The 21079-nt window shown below is 37.8% G+C and overlaps 1 protein-coding gene across 1 annotated transcript in view; it reads left to right on the top strand.

Moving 5' to 3' along the window:
• Positions 1 to 21079, top strand: part of LOC120535044 (coagulation factor IX) — a 34623-nt gene that overhangs the window by 2432 nt on the left and 11112 nt on the right. The window contains exons 2-6 of the mRNA XM_039762561.1: positions 7710 to 7789; positions 8972 to 9135; positions 13532 to 13556; positions 14035 to 14148; positions 14693 to 14827. Of these exons, the coding sequence (XP_039618495.1) occupies positions 7720 to 7789; positions 8972 to 9135; positions 13532 to 13556; positions 14035 to 14148; positions 14693 to 14827 (508 nt within the window). The 5' untranslated portion in view covers positions 7710 to 7719. The remainder of the gene's footprint in view (positions 1 to 7709; positions 7790 to 8971; positions 9136 to 13531; positions 13557 to 14034; positions 14149 to 14692; positions 14828 to 21079) is intronic.

The raw sequence follows: 21079 nt of genomic DNA, 5'->3' as shown, positions 1-21079 counted from the left end.
TTAAATTAGTCTGTCAGATTTGCTGTTTTACTACTGCATTTTATTTGATTTATTCCATTTCTGTTGCTAACATTAAGATTTCCAAAACCAAGAAAGCAGAACATAAATTTAAACAAATTCAACACAAGAATTATAACACATCAACCTAATATTAGAATTCAATGTAAATACTCTGCTTCCTTCCCCATTATAATACACAACATTTCCAGTGCTTTTTAAGCTTTCACAATCCTTTTATGTAAAATTAGAGAGTTAGGGACAACCATGGTGTGCTCTTATATCCGTCAGTCATTTACTTTGTCATTCCCAGTGCAATATTAAAACAATTTTGCCATTGTCTTAAGTGTGTGTGTGTGTATGTGTATGTGTGGAAAGAGTTGACAACATGTGAGCGCTCAGTTGAAGGTTCAATGGATACAATACAGTCCTGAGGAAAGAAAGGTGTTTAGGAAAGCATAAACAGAAGAGAGGTACGTCTGTCTGATGTCTCGTGTTTGTTTCACCACAACAGAACTGAAAACACAACATAAGAGGAGAGAGATTACTGCTCATCTCCTCATACCTGGAAAGCCTTTATAGAGGTACCTGAGCTGTAAGGCCACATATTATTGGCTCTCAAAATGTGGCACGCTCGCAATACTATGGAACTATGAGAGCCTGTAAGGAGTTGTAAAGACATCTCATGCAATAACAAGACATGGAGTCTGATATCCACAAGGCGGCAAGATCCATCAACTCTGTCATTACAACAACTAAGGAGCGCTAAAACCAAACACATATAGATGACGTCAGAATGGACTTGATGATGGTTGTGTACAATTGGACCAATATTGCTTGAGGGAGATTGAATTTCCTCAGCTGATGCAAAATGAACATTCTCTTATGGACTTTAATAATGCATGTGATGTTATTGTCCCATGTAAGGTTTTGTGATACCACAGTGCCCAGAAACGTAAATGACTCTGTCATCCCAACAGTTGTGTCATTTATAGCAAGTGATAGGGATAGCAGGTGACTGTTTCCTTATATCTATGATTATCTCCTGAGTTTTTTGAATGTTAAGGTGTAAATTATTATGGTGGGGCCACAATGTTTTGTCTGTATATAGACTTATCATTGTTTGAAATGAGACCTATTAGTGTTATGTCATGTGCAAATTTAAGACATTTGACAAACAAATCACCAGAGGTACAGTAATTTGTATAAAGAGAGAAGAGTAGTGGGGAAAGGACACATCCCTGTGGTACACCAGTAACTAAGGGTTAATGGGTCAGACATGTGTGTGTCCAACCGCAGGTACTGTTTCCTATCTGTAAGAAAGTCTGTGATCCAATGGCAGATTGAACTAGGCAGGTTAAACTGGGTGAATTTCTTAAGTGGGAGCTCTGGGATGATTGTCTTGAACGCAGAGCTAAAGTCCACACACAAGATTCTCACAAAAGCCCCTGGTTTCCCAAAAGGGTTGGTACATAAAGTTTAGACCTAAAAGCATTGCATCATCCACAGAACGGCTGGCTCTGTATGCAGTCTAAAATGGGTCTGGGAAATCTTTTTGTAGCACTTTTGAGGTGATAAGGTGTTTAAAGGTCTTCATTACCAAAGAGGTTAAAGCTTCTGGTTTATAGTCACTTAGGTCTGAGACTTTGATTTTTTTTGCTACTGGAATGATGGTGGAGGTCTTGAAGCAGGCAGGAACAGTGCACAGGTCCAGAGATCTGGATTGCAGAATCATCAGGGCTTTAAGACCATTCATAATGAAGGCTTGCAAAATAATTACAAAATCCTCTTGGAAATGTTGTTTGGTTTGAATTTCATGCTTTCAAGCGGCACAGTGGAGCAGTGGTAGCGCCGCTGCCTCATAGTAAGGAGACCTGGGTCTCCTTACTGGGTCCTCCCTGCGTGGAGTTTGCATGTTCTCCCTGTGTCTGCGTGGGTTTCCTCTGGGCACTCCGATTTCCTCCCACAATCCAAAGACATGCAGGTTAGGTGGATTGGCGATTCTAAATTGGCCCTAGTGTGTGCTTGGTGTGTTTGTGTGTGTCCTGCAGTGGGTTGGCACCCTGCCCAGGATTGGTTCCTGCCTTGTGCCCTGTGTTGGCTTTGATTGGCTCCAGCAGACCCCCGTGACCCTGTGTTCAGATTCAGCGGGTTGGAAAATGGATGGATGGAGGGATGGACTTTGGCTCAATTCAGGCAGCAGTGGAGCAGTGGAGCTGAGACCTGACCCTGCCCAGTTTGGTTCTCCCCATTTGTGCTCCTCACACAGTCCCTTGTGCCTAAATTGTGCTTGGTGTCTGTGTGGCCCTGGGATGGCGCCCTGCCCAGGGATTTGTTCCTGCCTTGTGCCCTGTGTTGGCTGGGATTGGCTCCAGCAGACTCCTATGACCCTGTGTTAGGATATAGAGGGTTGAATAATGGATGGATCACTCAGTTCTGATCAGTGTTCTGGTTCATGGCAAAAAATCTTACAACATTCTATATATTGTACACTTACTTGTTCATGACACTTCTTTTAAAAAACAAAAACCTCTTTAAGGAAACATTTGCTTTTTTCCATGCTGAAAACGAAATGGTACTTAATTAAACTTCAGTTTCAGTACAATATAATCTGTGGAAGGGAAATTTGTGATGTCAAGGAAGTGTTGGAGTATTAGTCGGGTTACCCCTTTTTAATCCAAACATAAATAAATTCAAACGAAAGAATGCTCAATGGCGTACGCAGAAGCAAACTGAATTAAAAAGAAGTCTTAGTTGTCTTTAGCGGGAATCTTTGAGAGCTCTGTGTTGTTAAACAAGTTTTTGTTTTAAATGAAAGAAAAGAGCACAGATTTATACCCTTGCTATTTTAGCTTATTTTACAAATAATTTACTCAATTTTAAGATTTCCTGACTAATTAACGTGTAAAAGATAAATTCATGATCGTTTAAAGAATATAAAGTGAATTCAAAGATAGAAATTTGTAAAAAAAAACAAAAAACTCTTGGAACAAAATAAACAATCTAGATAATCTTGGTAAGCACAGAACAATTAGCACTGTTTGTAATTTGTGTCCAATATGAGACGCCATTCGCCAAGGCGTCTGTTATTATATAGTCCTTCAGCCATTAGGGATGGAGTCAATTGCTCTCAGTGGGCATCCTCTTGCTGCTGCGCTGTGTGACTACGAGACAAGAATGTTAGTAACTATGCCCCCTCTTGCAGCAGGGTGGCATTGCTTATCTCCAGTAAACCTGGAAGGTGGTCTCTGAAACACATGTATCACAGAACATATTAGCACTAAGGAAATCCTCTTTGTGACTGAACAGGTGAAACAATACAAGGGTAAAAAGGGGTTTTAAAGCAATTAGGAGAATACATAAAAAGAAAAGCATATGAAAGGAACTAAAACAACATCCCTATGGGCAAGCCTGTGAGTGCTGTCATTTTTATCATTTCTGTTTGGCTTCTAATATTATTAAAACTTTTATTTTGGGTCTTTTAAAGGTCATTAAATCTAATGGTCACATTTGTTTTTGTACTTGATATGATTCTACCAACATTAAAAAATCAGTAACGTTCTTTAGTGATGACACATTGTTTTTCTTTTGGGCTACACTAGTAAGAGAGTTTTTTGTTGATGGCAGCTATGCCTTTATTAGGTACGGTCAGATGGAAGTATGACATCACTGGGTTGGAAGTACAAAGGTAAAGGTGTGAACTTTTTGGTTGTGAATTTTTCCAAAAGACCTTTGTGTTCATTCTCTTTTATTATTAAATTACTGATTATGAATACTATTGTCCGGCTTATTAACTAAGATTCACACCTTAAGATTTGACACTGTCAATATGTTTCTTTTTATTTTTCCTTATCGAACTTTCCTGCACTATGAGTCTTGATACATGTCCCAAACACTGTTTTCTTAACTTTAGGTCTCTCTGGGTTTGACCCATGACTTGAAATGTTTGACTTAGTGATAACCTCCTGATTTCAGTTTCTCTCAAAGCTGCTGCCACCCTGTGCAGTCATTATTAGATACTAGAAACCACAAACATCTCAGTGCTGAAACATAAAAATCTATAGAATGAAATGTTTCCTAGTGTAGCAAAACTGAAAATAATTACACACAAACAAAAAAATAGATTAAGCAACAACACAGGAAACAAAATAATTTGCTTAAATGACACATTTTGACTTGTTGAAAATGAACATAAGAGCTGGTTATACTTAATGTTCCTGTTTTCTGGCTTCCTTTAAAAGCGATAATGACTGTCATAACATCACATGCCCTCACTTGTACACCCAGCAAAATGCATTCATGTGACATTAGTTGGCATAATGACTTGGTGATATCTAAGCCATCTTTGAAGACTTTATGGAAGATCATCACAAGCAAAATAGCAATAAAATAGATGTGTAATCATAACTTTTGTTGGGAATTTGGGGTTGTGAAATAAAGCCAAACTCACAGATAACTGTTTCACCAGATGGACTTAATTGGTCTTATTTCTATGAAAAATGACAGTAAGAAACAGAAAAATGTACAGTCATCCCTCCTCAATCGCGGTGAAAATCCACAAAGTAAAAACCATATGTTCATATGGTTATTTTTATATTTATATTTTAAGCCCTTATAAACTCTCCCACACTCTTATAAACATTTCCTGCACAGTTATACAGGATAAACCCTTTATATTTTCTTAGATATTAGGTAAGATTTATTGAAATTATGTAAGTAAACACACTGTTTATATACTATGCACAAACATACATATTGTTTATCATTGTGGAGTTTTATTTAATATGTAATACAGTTTTAAACACATTGTAATTGATTAGGTAATATAAAAATAAATGAAAAATCTACAACAATAAAACTTAATGTTATTTTAAAGATATCGAGCGTCTCCAATATCACATATGTTACAGCGATTACGATACACAGGCCACCAGCAATAAATACGTACAATGCAAGAAAAATTTTGTAAAATGTGTTTACAGTTACACTAAATGTACGTAGAAAATCAGTTATGGGTACTCACCAACAATGACACGACAACTTGTCCGATAACGATGAGATAAATGTTACTGCACAACAAAGGAGAGTGTTACAGCTCTTCTAAAGGAGCCTCTTTAAGCGACTGTGTAGCACCACTGTTGTTGCCTGGAGTTGCTTCTTCCACTGAAGGCGTACTAAGCGATGTTTTGCGGGTAAGGAACATCGTGATGGGCAGTTGCTGGTGCTGCTTTTTCATTTGTGTAAGCAGGTTTTTATACACTTCCGTGGCTTTGTCAAGAGCATTTCTAAATTGCAAAGAACAAATCATTTGTGGGTCTCATTCTTCAACCGATGTCTGGAGATCTTTTGCTATTCGTAGAATGGTCGCGAGATGCTCAAGAGTTAGGCCTGCGTCTTCTTCCTGTGCTGGGTCCTCTTGTTCCTTATCTTCCTCACTCGCTGACTTGGTTATCTCGGCCAAATCTTCGTCGCTCAGTGACTCGGAGGGGGAATGCTGCTCTCCATCGCTGAGCCAATCAGCACCCAGGAACTTAACTGCGTGCTCTGATTGGGTAGCTTCTCAGCCATCCGCAAATGGTGTCCTTTGTATGAAATCAACTGGGCAAACCAACTGAGGAAGCATGTACCAGAAATAAAAAGACACAATGTCCAGAGAAATCTGCGAACAGCAAAAATCCAATATATATTTAGATATGGTTACATATAAAATCCGCGATAGATTGAAGTCTGTGGCAAAGTTAAGATTCACATAAGGATGTATGTGCCTTTTATTTGCAGAACATGTCCATTCAACCTGAGAGAGCATAGTGTTGGAAACAGTATCCCAATCAGCAAGTCACTGTTCATGACATATACGCCTCATCCCCTGAAATCTTACCAAAGTTTTTAATTGGTTGATAAAATTAATGCAATTTAGTTAGTGGGGAACAACTGACAAACACCGAAATGTGAAATGTGAATGAGAATATCTGGTTTTGAGGTACCTAGGAAAGGCTGGACGTAGGCTTACTATCTAGCACAGGTTGACATGAGAGGCATTCAAAAGCATTGTTTACATATGGAAGTGAATTTTTGTGAATTTTGTGAAATGAGTTTGACTATGTACTGTAAGATAAATATGATCTTTATAGGGTATTCTAGAGCTTTCATCTAAGCCAGAAACAACAAGGCCAGATAAAAAAGAAAAAAAAAGTGATTTTTATTGTTACAATTATTTTTGGGGTTTGATGTTTAGAATCATGTTCTGCTATTGTTATGTGCCTTTCTTTCACTTTTGCACTTAGTTACTTGTTACTGCCGTGGTATTTATTTCTTACAGCACATTTCCATTTTTTTTTATGAAATGCCAACATTTTTGGATGTTGGTTGTTTGAAACAGTGCTCCATTACTACCAAATGGCAGCTGAACCTTGTGATACATAGCATTTCAGGGTCCTTACTAGTATTGATTGGAGAAACTCAGCTAAAGTGTTTTTTGCAACAAATATGCTGTATTCACTGACAACCTTGTTTGTTGAATATTTAACTGGAAATTCACTTTGCGTCAGTCTTAGGTGAACATTTTTTCCCAGCACTCTATGATGTTTGCAAAGACAGTGTGACATCACAGAGTTGTATCAGTCATGCACTGAACTTTAACATGTTGCATACTTTAAGATCGCTGTCTATCTACTTCACACATGAGTGATGTCACCATCTGATCCAGCCTTTGTACCCTGTCCCAGCATGCATTTAAATAAAAAAAAAAAAATCATTATTTTCGTCTAAGATGTACATTACCTATAATGGGAGTACTATGAGTACTGCCACTGGATACATAATACTGATCCCTGTGCACTTGTTTAGTTGCTAGCCACAGCGCAGCGCCACATGGCTAATTTTGCCTGCATAATTTGCCATGTGCAGCTTTTAGTCTAAATAAGCTTTAAAAGAGACTCCCCCACCTCTCCCCAAGTCACAAAACGCGAGACCCTGTGAAATAATAATAACAAGAGATTTTCTTTACTATTTACAAAGTGTTTTTATCTTCACAATAGAAGAAAAAGTGCAAAATATCTGCAGATAGATCAGAAACAACAGACATTCCAGCTGTGTCCAGAGCCACCACTTCAAACAATGGTAATACCAGTCCCACGCTACCACATCATAACACAGCCAGTGTACACTTATGTCCCAAGACAGGAAGTATATTATAAGGGACGACTGCCTGCCCAACCCGACCAAGATGCCCAAGAAATGGAAGGATGGGGGAAGGCAATATCTTTTAGGTGCTGCCTCCATCAGAACACTAAATGGCAGCTCCCCGGATTCCCACAGGGCACCATGGGACTTGGAGAACTATATCTCAGTCCTGTTGGGTACAGTGGGTGCCACCATGGGGTGCTGTGAAAATGGAGGAGCCATATGACATGAGGTTTCCAACTAACCTGGAAGTTCTTGAAGATCATGTGGGCTGAAGAGCCTGAAGCACTTCCAGGTTGGCCAATATAAAAGGATAAAAATAGACCATAACATTAAATGAAGAAGCAAGACTGTATTACAACAGAAAAGTCAAGGATACAATGCTTGTGATACAAATCTCCTGTCAGCGAGGTCACTTACTAATGACTTAACATGCATTTTTAATGTTATTACCTTGTAGCAGTGTTCCTTGTTTTCAGTGTTCCCTTTGGTGTAGTGATACAGTATTCCTTGTTCTTTGCTCCTTGCAGAAATCTTAAAATGGTCTTGTGCAGATACAGCTTGCTGCTCTTCAGCTTCCTTTGTGTTGGATACATTTCATGCATCTCAGGTATGGATGAACTGGAAAGAGTTTTTGTCACCCAGTCAAGAATAAAGCATGTATAAATAATGGAATGGGAAGCTTGGGATTCAGTAAGAGAGTATCAGATATATGATTAGAGTGCAAATAAAAATCTAGTGGTGCCTCTGAGCCATACTTCTGTGAAGAGGATGATGCAAATAGGCTTCTTTGGAGACTGCGTCAAGCACCAAAAGTGCTCCCAAGTTATCTCCTGAAAGAACCTCCTATCCCTCTGGTAGATGGAGCCAAGAGAGGAGTTGGGGCAAGAGTTTGCTTGACAAAGAGATGGAGGAGGATATACCAGTATTATCAGGAAGAGGAAATGGAGGCAGGTAAGCAGCGGTAAAGCTACAGAGCATAGTTGGGCCTTATGTTGCTTAGTGTTTGTTGTTTTCTTGTGCCCTTATACGCGAAAACATTTTTCTCTTTGTTTAATCTCTTTGTCATTGTCATTCAGGGTTTGGGGTCTGCCAAAGAACATCCCAATTTGTGGCCACAGCTTGACTATGCTTTTGCTTAATTCCAAAACAACTCTCTCACTCATTTACTATATTAATAATATTAATCTGCCTGAATTTGGTTCAAAGTTCTTGATACACAGGATTGTCTGGGTAACCTGTCAATAAGGTACTGTGCTGTCACTGAATACTCCAGTCTTGTGGATCAGCACATAATAAGCAGTGCAGCTCTCAGACATAAAACCACTGATTATTAGAACAAGAAAGCTGACTTCATTTATTACCTTTGTGAAACATGCCAAGAATGACAATGCCCCAAACGGCTCCAAAAGAGAGATATACATTGCTTCTATTTTAGCACACCAAGAAAAAGAGCTGTAAAACTCTCAGCAATGCTGTTAGATAGTCATGAATGATGTCCTTTGACGATTATTACCACAATCTATTTTTTGACTAATCAAGGGCCTTATTGCTTATTGATATTTTGCAGCATGTTGGTAAATAACAGTGCTAATGTGATACTTAAGTGAAATTCACATTTTTCCACTTTTCGTCCTATGACTTCATTTCGCATCAACTAAGCAGGCAAAGGTAGGCTGAGGTAAAATACGGTGGTTCCAGAGCAAAAGATGGTTGAGATGAGCTGGAAATCTACTGTGACTCATTCACTCCATTCATTGATCTATACATTCATAAATTTTATTTTTACCAGTGTTTTTACAGAAACAGGAAGCTGAAAAAGTGTTGAAAATCAGAAAGATCAGGGCCAATAACTTCCTAGAAGAGGTCCTCCCGGGCAACTTGGAGAGAGAATGCTATGAGGAAAGCTGCTCCTTTGAGGAAGTAAGAGAAATTTTCCAAACCACGGAAAAAACTGTAAGTATACCCCTTTGGTTACTGTGTTTTATATTAATGCAAATCAGGTCTACATAATGAATGGAAGAAGCCAGTCAAGATCCTTCACATGCACTCTCTAGATTTGCTAGTGAATTGTCTTTAGTCTGCAAACATGAAGCACCGTGCTTTAAAGTCTGCATGTGTCTTTGAAGTGAATTCATCATTGTTCACAAAACAAATTGCATTTTGTGCCACAGACACACAAAGAAAGATGTTTACTTCCTGTCTGTTGGGTTTTACATGTTGTAGTTCTGCATGTGTCTGCTGTCATTTAGTACTTAAGTAAAAATCTTTAGTGAAAAAGAAAATCCTCTTGTCTTATGTCCTGCCACATGTGGGCATTTTGTTGAGCTGCCAGACTTGCTCTGGTAGTATGATTTCCTACTTTTCCAATTATGATGACAGTCTTGGCAATCACAATCCTAAAGATGCATCTGCTTTGCGCATCACAAAAAGTATATTGGTTAGTGCAGTTTCTTCACACCTACAGAGACCTATAGTACATTTGACTCTCGTTATTAACATCTTGCATGTTCTCCTCATGTTCATGTTAGTTTTCTTCTCTTGTGAAGGTTAGCTCAATTGCTGGATGGGTGTGAGGAGCACGGTGTTTGCTCTCCTACTTTATTGTCATAGGATTTTTTCTAACAAATTTAACAAATTAACTAATTTAACAGGTCTTCATTTTTAACAAAACACCTGTGAAAGATCAGTCAACATATCTTTTTCGCTCATGGACAGATCATTCTTTACTTGTTTATTAAGATTAAATGGATCCATAACCCATAAAAAAATCCCCTCTCTTCAGTCCTGGCTTTTAAGAAAATAGTCTTCAAATTTATCTAATGAAATTTTGCAAGTTGTTTATCACAGAAAAGTTCAGTTGATTAAAACTGTAATCTTCATTTCTCTTTTCTGCCTCATTCATTTGGTCAGTAAACTTTTGAAGTTATCAAATAAGTTGTTTCCAATTCTTTGTATCCGAAGTTTAATTTTCTTTTTTGAGTGTTCTATTTTATTATAACTGTTGTTTTATGTGTTTCTTGAAATGAGGAGTCAAAAGCTGAAGTACTGTATACCTACAGGGTATCATAACATTATGCTTCAGTCTGTATCGTTAAAAAATGCACAAGGACACCATTTTTGATAGGAAAGTGTATGTCTTTCTTAAAATCTGACCTCATGAAATCCAGCAAACACTTATACTTAATATTATACTAATAATTTTTAAAAAAATCTGGTAGATTAGTTTATTGGTATTGTTAATAAGATTAAATCAAAACCAAAAAAATAGTAATATGAAAATGTTCAATTTAGTTAATGTACACCACTAGATGCATTGTAACAAATTCAACGTTACATTCATCAAATAACAGAGACCTTTAGCAAGCAGAACCTCTTCCCTCTGGTTTAGCTGAGCTCAGATCAGTGCAGCAACAGATGCAATCAGAGCTGCGTCAAATGCAGGCTATTGCAACTCATTTTTGCATAAGCTACAGCTGATACAAGTCATTATGACTCACAGAACTCCTGTAAGCTTTCTTGGAACCCTAACACAGTTTAAAAAGCAGTGGTCCATAGAACTGAGAAAGACCATAAGAGGATTTAGCTGCACTACCACTTCAACCAACAGATGGCAGCATCTCACAAGTGTAACAGAAGTACTGAGTTCTATAAGAACAACCTCCAATGGGGTTGCCTTTATAACTTCAGACTTTGAATTGATCAGTAAAATAATTGTGACATGAAACATGTTTTATTCATTATAATTTTGTCATTTTTAAAAATCATAATGTAAATTCATTATATGTAGGTTGCTCCTTTGATGTTCTGTGTAGTCTTACATTTTATATTCAAGACAGAGAGAGAGACAAATAGGTAGGGAAGAGTTAATAAATATTTGATAGATAGATAGATAGATAGATAGATAGATAGATAGATAGATAGATAGATAGATAGATAGATAGATAGATAGATAGATAGATAGATAGATAGATAGATGGATAGATAGATAGATAGATAGATAGATAGATAGATAGATAGATAGAGTGTCGGAGAAACCCGAAAGCTGAAATTCACAAAGTTGCACAGTGCCCAAAATAAAAGAGAAGTTGTCAGATATCAAAGTCGCCGTGAAAAGGCGAGTCATAGCCCACCGTCTGAGTGTCATATTGAAGCTTATTAGGGTATAGAGAAAATTAAAAAAAAATAGGGACACAGTGGGAAAAAAGCTCCAAAAGTCAACTTAAATCTTGAAATTTCCACTTTAATCACGTAGTTTATTTTGTCATTAAAGTAGAACGTCATAAACTTAAATCTTAAAATCGTTTAATTTACTAGTTTCTCAAATACCATCGTAACTAAAGTAGCACGTTAAATGCTTTGTATTGTATTTGTTGTTCTATGTGCTCTGTGTGTGTGAATCACTACATGCTTCTTAAATGGGCTTTCTCTTCTTCCGACAGGACACAGAATCCATTACATTTGTGATATTACAGCTCTCTGAATAATTTAAATAATGAGATGTATACTTGATATAATTTTCTTGATGATAGGAATTAAAGCATTTTGTTAAACATGGGAACACGATGGCGCAGAGACAGTGATGAACTAGTGCCCCTTCCAGCGATTGTTCCTGCCTCCTGCAAGATGCTTGCTGAGCTGTGTGCGACCTTTGATGAAATAATATATTGCAGCAGTGCTCTCTCTTTCAAACATACTAACCTCCAATTCCTGTCCTTCCTTTTCTTTCTCCAAGTACCCTATCGTCATACATTCAGCTCTTTAATAAATGTCAAGCCATCTATAAGCTTAGAACACTGATTCTTCAAATGTTCTTTAAGAAACATTGAAATATCTTCGTAGTACATGTTTAATTATTCTGTCCATCTATCCTTCCAGTGTTGCGCCATCCCCAGCAAGAATACAGAGCGAGGCAGGAACAATCCCTGAACGGGGCATCAGCTTGTTGCTAGTGCGTTTCCACTGTGTCCTCACATGTTTAATTATTAACAATATAGATTATTCAAATGATGTTAACATTTTATCTGTATAATGCAATAAACATATTTTGCTGCATTTCATCTTAAAAATGATATTGTCATCATATGTAAATGTGCGATTTATAAAGTGGCTCAGGTTGTGCAATATTATAACTATATCACAAGTTTACAGTGAGGTGATTGTACTAATAAGTACAAACAGTTCTACAAGGAGCACTTGATGGACTGATTTAGTGCATTTATAGTTCTTGGGATGAAACTATTTCTGAACCGCGAGGTCCGCACAGAAAAGGCTCTGAAGCATTTGTCGTATGAGAGCAGTTCAATAGTTAGCATGGCTGAGGCAGCGTATGCTTGATGCTGCATTCTGATAATCCTCTTTCCGATCAGCTGCTGTAGAGCTGTGATTCCACACTCAGATACTGTGGGATAAATACTTGAGAGTAACAATGCTAAAGCAGCTGTGGTATTTGGAATAGTTTGGCCATTCTGTGGACCATTATATTGTTACAGGTTAATTACAATCAGATGCCTTAAACAAATAAACAACATGCGGTTAATTTCAGTGTATTGATAAAGCTGCGTCAGGGATGTGGATCTAAAAAAAAAGGGGAACCACACAGGAACAGTAGCACTGCTTTGACGCTGGGTGCCGCCAGTTTGCAAAACCGGGCGGAGAACTTGCATACGCCAAGGATTTAGCTGTTGTGAAAATGTGCGTGGCTTTATGCTAAGTTATTTTTTATACATCGCGATGTGAGCATGGAAACAGGAGTACGCAACATTTTTGTGCGTATGCACCGTTTATACATGAGGACCCAGGTTACTGGTCAGAACAGAGATAGCTATCTAACAAGCCTGTTGGCACCTCCTACTCTCATGCTGCTATTCCAACATATGATTTTGGCAAAGAAGCACATTTGCAACTACTGACTTATTGGACACTCTGACAGAAGTGTTTTATATTAATTACATTGGTTTAAATTTTATAGGATTAACCAACTTAGTTAACTAATTTCTGATATAACGAAAGAGTCTCTTCATAGATGTTTCTTGGTGGATATGAGTGTTAAAGTGAAAGAGTTAATAAATCTACCTGTTGCTTAGTTGACTCAAGAATCATGAAGAGGCCAAAGTCAATCCCAGCAACATTTGATGTAAGGCAGGAACAAACCCTGGATGGAGTGCCAGATCCTTGCAATAGGCACTAACCCAAACACAATAAAATCAGATGACTTTCGAGTCATCAATTAGTCTGACGTGAAATGAGGTGCTGCAGAATGGTGGTAGAACTTGTTGTTCATAATAACAATAAGAATGACAAAAAGCTGAACTTTTGTAGAAAATAATATTTTTCCTGTACTTCTCTACAGGCAGAGTTTTGGTACAGATATAAAGGTAAGCATTCTTTTTAATTACCCATTTCATCCATTGCATTATTCATTCCAAAATGACTGCAGAAAAAAACAGTAGCAATTCTGGACATGCATTAATACTTTGCTTCTCTCAGTGCTCCACCAGATTAGACAACTGAATTCTGTACAGCATTGTTTTCGATTTGTTCTGGTTGTAATGTTAGGTTTATTTGACAAATGCAGCCAATTACAGTGCACTGAATTAGTGACAAATTAACATGTATCAATCTAAGACATTGGTGGCTGTGACTATCATGTGACTTTAGGATACCCCCAGTATAAATTCTGTAAAAATGACTCATTGCTATGCACACAAATATCACTAGATTAACCCTGTCTAAAACACTACTGTAAATGTGCAAGCAGCACAGTGGAGATATAGCCAGGAAGCTGCTGTCACACAGCATCAGTTGATCACTTGAAGCTTTACATGATTTATTGTATTCTATTTTATTTTACAGACATGAACCCTTGTCTTTACAACCCTTGTCAAAATGGGGGCATATGTAAAATCGATCACTCAAACCTCTACTGTCTTTGCCCGCCACGCTACGAGGGAAAATACTGTGAAGCAGGTAAACTTTAATACTGAGAATAATGCCTGATTGTTAAATTTGTTTCCATGAGGTTATCTCAAGAGGGGTGAAAGGTGCAGGATGAGAGAGTGAGTTTTGGACAAGGAAGGATGTTCGTCATTAGGGTTTCACTGGGAATAGCAGGCATGATGTATCTAGACAGACCTGCTAAATTTAATATATCAGTTTGGTGCTAACCCTGGGTTTGGACATTATATACACATCTGGATTATAAGGTCATCAACAAGTATGAATAATTGTGCACCAGAAAGAGGACTGGTACCTATACACGTTAGGTTCCTGTCTTGAATGGATTGTTAGCAATTTGGTTTCCTCTATTTTGTCATCCTGAATTAAATTCTAAATTGTTACAGTACACAGACAGATGCTTTGAAAGAACTGAGCCCATGCCACCTTGCATTCTGACTGCAGATAATAATATTGACAGGCTTCATCATAGCACAGCAGGAAGCAAAAACAAAGGGTAGAGCATCATGGGCCAACCACTTCTCATTGTCTCATGATTGTTTTCTCGCCATTTCAGAAATATTTGAATGTTCTTTTAAGAATGGTGGCTGCCAGCAATACTGCACCAACTGGCTCCGATCTGTAGGAGTGTACTGCAGTTGTGCCGATGGCTACAAGTTGGATGAAGATGGCAAGAGCTGCAATAGAGAAGGTAAAAAGCAACAAGTATGGGCTGCTCATCTTTTCTGTCTTGTCATCTGTAATGTGTATTGAGGCACTCCCGGGTTGTTAAAGGCATTGTAAAAATACAAAGGCTGATCAATTAGTAGCCACATCACTTAGCTGCAAATTAAACATAACAACAACAACAAAATTTATTTATATAGCACATTTTCATACAGAAACTGTAGCTCAAAGTGCTTTACATAATGAAGATTAGAAAAATAAAATACACAGTAAGAAAATAAGTCAACATTAATTAATATAGAATAAGAGTAAGGTCCGATGGCCAGGGAGGACAGAAAAAACAAAAAAAACTCCAGATGGCTGGAGAAAAAATAAAATCTGCAGGGATTCCAGGCCATGAGACCGTCCAGTCCCCTCTAGGCATTCTACCTAACATAAATGAAACAGTCCTCTTTGGATTTAGGGTTCTCACAGAAGGACTTGATGATGAGGGTCATGCAGACTTCTGGCTTTTAGTCCATCAATGTTGGAGCATCACGGTGCTTTGAGTAGGTGGTGGTGGCGGTGGCACCTTCGATGTCAGCGCTAGAGGCAAAGCATCTTGCGTTGCACCACAGCGAGTAGTTCATTTATTTGACAGTATGTAGATCGGGGTATATATATATATACTAGCAAAATACCCGCGCTTCTAGCGGAGAAGTAGTGTGTTAAAGTAATGAAAAGAAAAGGAAACATTTTGAAAATAACGTAACATGATTGTCAATGTAATTGTTTTGTCACTATTATTAGTGTTGCTGTCATATATACATACACACACACACACTCACACACGCACACACAGACACACACACATATAAACATATATACATATATACATATCTACATATACACATATCTACACATACACTTATTTATATATATATACATATACAGATCTACATATATATACATATATATACACATATCAACATAGATATACACATACATATACATATATATATATATACACAGACACATATATATACATATATATACAGATCTACATATATATACATATCAACATATATACACACATATATATATATACATATCCACATATCCATAGCACAGTCCTTGACCCTGTTTTTTTGTGAAGCAGAATATTTACCTTATATGGGCAGGCACTCAATTACGTGGGAGGCGTGATGATGCGAGACACAACTCCATCTCCACAGCCATCGAGCTGCAGTATATTACAGTATATGGACGAAAATAGGTTCCAGTTATGACCATTATAACTCATAAACTTGCAATATTACTTAGGAAAATCGCAACATTTTACTCACCAAAAATTTGGATTATTTGTAAACAAAATCCATCCTCCTCTCTTTCCTCAAAACAGTTCAATCACTCTGTCATACAGATTATCCGTGCGCTTCAGTTCCATCAAAAGTCTCTTTCTATCGCCATCGGCTAATGCTGAAAGTCGAACCTGCACTGCCGTATTTCAGGCATAAGTTTTAATTAGCTTTAGGGCTGAAAATGTCCGCTCGACAGAAGCAGTGTACGGGAATGGTCGTAGAATTTCGAAATGAAACCTGCCCAACTGCCCAGAAGCAGCACAACCATTTGTAAGTAAGCTGTAAGTCTATTACAGTATATGGACGAAAATAGGTTCCAGGAATTAGCCTGCCAAATTTCAGCCTTCTACCTACACGGGAAGTTGGAGAATTAGTGATGAGTGAGTCAGTCAGTCAGTGAGTCAGTCAGTTAGTGAGGGCTTTGCCTTTTATTAGTATAGATAAGCAGAATTTTAAAGTCAATTCTGAATGACACAGGTAATCAGTGTAGTGACGTCAAAACTGGAGAGATGTTTTCGGATTTTCTTTTCCTAGTTAGGATTCTAGCAGCTGCATTCTGCACTTGTTGCAAACGATTTATGTTTTTTTTGGGTAGTCCTGAGAGGAGGCGTTACAGTAATCTACTCGACTGAAAACAAAAGCGTGAATTAATTTCTCACCATCTTTCAATGATATAAGAGGTCTAACTTTTGCTATGTTTCTTAAGTGAAAAAATTCTGTCCTAGTGGTCTGATGAATATGCGATTTAAAATTCAGGTTACAGTTAACAGTTACCCCTAAGTTTTTTAATTTTGTCTTGACTTTTAATCCTAATGCATCAAGTTTATTTCTGATAACCTCATTGAATCCATTATTGCCAATCACTAAAATTTCAGTTTTCTCTTTATTTAGCTTGAGAAAATTACTATTCATCCATTCATAAATACAAGTAAGACATTGCGTTAGTAAATCGAGAGAGTTGTGTCATTAGGTGCTATTGATAAGTACAGCTGTGGTAGCTCACATTGTACCCTGAGATAATCTGACCTAACAGAACCATGTAGATTGAGAAGAGCAGCGGACCCAGGATAGAGCCTTGTGGAACACCATATAGGATATCATGTCTCTTTGAGTTATAATTACCACAACTAACAAAGAATTTTCTACCTGCCAGGTAGGATTCAAACTAATTTAGGACCCTGCCAGAGAGGCCCACCCATTGACTAAGGCAGTTTCTAAGAATATTGTGATCAATGGTGTCAAATGCAGCACTCAGATCTAAGAGGATGAGAACAGATAAATGGCCTCTGTCTGCATTTACTCGCAAGTCATTTACTACTTTAACGAGTGCAGTTTCTGTGCTGTGATTTGTTCTAAAATCCGACTGAAATTTATCAAGAATAGCATGTTTATTGAGGTGGTCATTTAACTGCATAATGACTGCCTTCTCTAGAATTTTACTTAAGAAGGGCAGGTTAGAGATGGGTCTAAATTTTCAAAAGCAGAAGGGTCAAGATTATTTTTCTTGAGTAGGGGTTTAACTACAGCAGTCTTAAGACAGTCTGGGAAGACCCCCATATCTAATGATGAGTTTACAATGTCAAGAATACTATCAATTAGCACGCCTGATACTTCCTTGAAAAAACTTGTTGGTATTGGGTCAAGGACGCAGGTGGAGGGTTTCAGTTGAGAGATTATTCTATGTAAATCAGGTTAATCTATCCTGGTGAAAGAATTTAATTAGTTTAAAATGGAGTACTGGGGCTTAGGAGGATCCGCAGTGTTGGGGAGATGTACTACAGTGGGAAGCAAAAGTTTGGGCAACCTTGTTAATAGTCATTATTTTCCTGTATAAATCGTTGGTTGTTACGATAAAAAATGTCAGTTAAATATATGATATAGAGAGACAGTGACATGAGAAGTGAAAGGTGCATAAATTTCAGGCAGGTGCATAAACCACAAAAAGAAATGAAATCAATATTTAGTAGATCCGCCTTTTGCAGAAATTACAGCCTCTAAAAGCTTCCTGTAGGTTCCAATGAGAGTCTGGATTGTGGTTGAAGGTATTTTGGACCATTCCTCTTTACAAAACATCTCTAGTTCATTCAGGTTTGATGGTTCCGAGCATGGACAGCTCTCTTTAACTCACACCACAGATTTTCAATTATATTCAGGTCTGGGGACTGAGATGGCCATTCCAGAACGTTGTACTTGTTCCTCTGCATGAATGCCTTAGTGGATTTTGAGCAGGGTTTTGGGTCGCTGTCTTGTTGAAAGATACAGCCCTGTTGCAGCTCCAACTTTGTCACTGATTCCTGGACATTGGTCTCCAGAATCTGCTGATACTGAGTGGAATCCATGCGTCCCTCAATTTTGACAAGATTCCCAGTCCCTGCACTGGCCACACAGCCCCACAGCATGATGGAAACACCACCATATTTTACTGTAGGTAGCAGGTGTTTTTCTTGGAATGCTGTGTTCTTTTCCTCCATGCATAACACCCCTTGTTATGCCCAAATAACTCAATTTTAGTTTCATCAGTCCACAGCACCTTATTCCAAAATGAAGCTGGCTTGTCCAAATGTGCTTGAGCATACCTCAAGCGGCTCTGTTTGTGCTGTGGGTGGAGAAAAGGCTTCCTCTGCATCACTCTGCATACAGCATCTCCTTGTGTAAAGTGCGCCGAATGGTTGAACGATGCACAGTGACTCCATCTGCTGCAAGATGATGTTGTAGGTCTTTGGTGCTGGTCTGTGGGTTGACTCTGACTGTTCTCACCATTCGTCGCTTCTGTCTATCCGAAATCTTTCTTGGTCTGCCACTTTGAGCCTTACCTGAACTGAGCCTGTGGTCTTCCATTTCCTCAATATGTTCCTAACTGTGGAAACAGACAGCTTAAATCTCTGGGACAGCTTTCTGTATCCTTCCCCTAAACCATGATGGTGAACAATCTTTGTCTTCAGGTCATTTGAGAGTTGTTTTGTGACCCCCATGTTGCGACTCTTCAGAGAAAATTAAAGGAGGAGGGAAACTTACAATTGACCCCCTTAAATACTCTTTCTCATTATAGGATTCACTTGTGTATGTAAGTCAGGGGTCACTGAGCTTACCAAGCCAATTTGAGTTCCAATAATTAGTTCTAAAAGTTTTGGAATCAATAAAATGACAACGGTGCCCAAATTTATGCACCTGATTTTGTTTGAACAATTATTGCACACTTTCTGTAAATCCAATAAACTTCATTTCACTTCTCAAATATCACTGTGTGTGTCTCCTATATGATATATTTAACTGACATTTTTTATCGTAACAACCAACGATTTATACAGGAAAATAATGACTATTTACAAGGTTGCCCAAACTTTTGCATCCCTCTGTATGTTATTTCTAATATCATCAATTTTTTAATTGAAAAATACAGCAATAGCCTCACAGGTTTCGCTGGAAGTATTTTGGAGGCATTCCTTTGTGTTACCTGGGTTTAGCAGACGATCAATCATAGAAGATAAGACTTGGATTACTAGCATTGTTATTTATAATCTTAGAGAAATAGCAGTGCATTTGTTCTCTTTAAATCAGACACTCTTTGGGTCTTCCATGGTATAACAGTGCTAGAAGATTTTTTAACTGTCTTTTCAGGTGCAACTATGTCAACAGCAGCTCTCACTTTAGAATTAAAATGTTCCACCTTACTATTTACATTATCCTTGCTATTAAAGTTGGCACTATAAACGTACTGATTGCTTAGAATGTTTGTCATTTTTAAAGCTGCTGATGAGTCAAAGAAGCGTTTTTTAACAATATGCTTCTCATGAATGTTTTCTATCATTATTTCTATATTAAATAGTAGAAGAAAATGGTCTAATAAACCAATATCAATGATCTGCTTCACATCAACTTTTAGTCCTAACATAAGAAGGAAAAAAACAATTTTCTGCCTTTACATGATAGTTTAATAAAAAAGATCCAGTTTGTTTTTCATAGTGCTTTCTAAGTTAGGTCACCTTCAGTATGGCAATTCTTGGATTTCCTTCCATACCCTGAAGACTTACATTTTAGATTAATTGCTAAGAAGTAATGCTGAGAAGATTAAAAGGCTTAACATATAGATCAGATCTTTTTGTAGGATGGAAAAGTACTGTATAGGTTTATGAGAATTTGGGGCCTGATCTGCCATAATGGGTTACATCTGAACCAGAGGGGCACCAATAACTTAGGGAGGCATATGAGCAGGTTTGTTGGAGATTGTTTAAACTACAGAGTGTTTAGGATGATGGGCCACATCTTATTGAAGGCTTCTGCATTTGACTACAAAGTATTAGTAGGGATGGATGTCTAAAATTAGGGGTGTGTTATAGACCTCCCAATGCAGAGAGTATGCATCTTTTAATATTAAAAAGGCAAGTTTAAGGGGAATATTATAATCATGGGGTAATTTAATTACCCAAATGTTAACTGGACTAATCTTAGAAATGGCAGACAACAGAAGCAGGAGCTTTCAAAAGCAATTAGTGACTGTTTATTAACTCAGTATGTTAAAACACCAACGGAAAGGATAGCCTGCCTAGAGTTTGTTTGTTCTAATAACTAGGATAGAAATGGCAAAGGTGATTGAATCACAAGAATCAAGTGATCATAACATAATACAATTCTCAGCATTTTAGCAGAACGTAGATACAATACAATACAATACAATTTATTTTTTGTATAGCCCAAACACACAAGAAGTGCCACAATGGGTTTTAACAGGCCCTGCCTCCTGACAGCCCCCCAGCCTTGACCCTCTAAGAAGACAAGGAAAAACTCCTTGTAGGGAAAAAATGGAAGAAACCTTGGGAAAGGCAGTTCAAAGAGAGACCCCTTTCCAGGTAGGTTGGGCGTGCAGTGGGTGTCAAAAAGAAGGGGGTCAATACAATACAATGCAATACACAGAACAGAACACAAGAATCCTCAATACA

The sequence above is a fragment of the Polypterus senegalus genome, chromosome 1, assembly GCF_016835505.1.
Source record: "Polypterus senegalus isolate Bchr_013 chromosome 1, ASM1683550v1, whole genome shotgun sequence".
Classification (NCBI taxonomy): Eukaryota; Metazoa; Chordata; class Cladistia; order Polypteriformes; family Polypteridae; genus Polypterus; species Polypterus senegalus.
The sequence above is the reverse complement of the archived record's forward strand: the minus strand, read 5'-3'. Positions and strand labels throughout refer to the sequence as shown.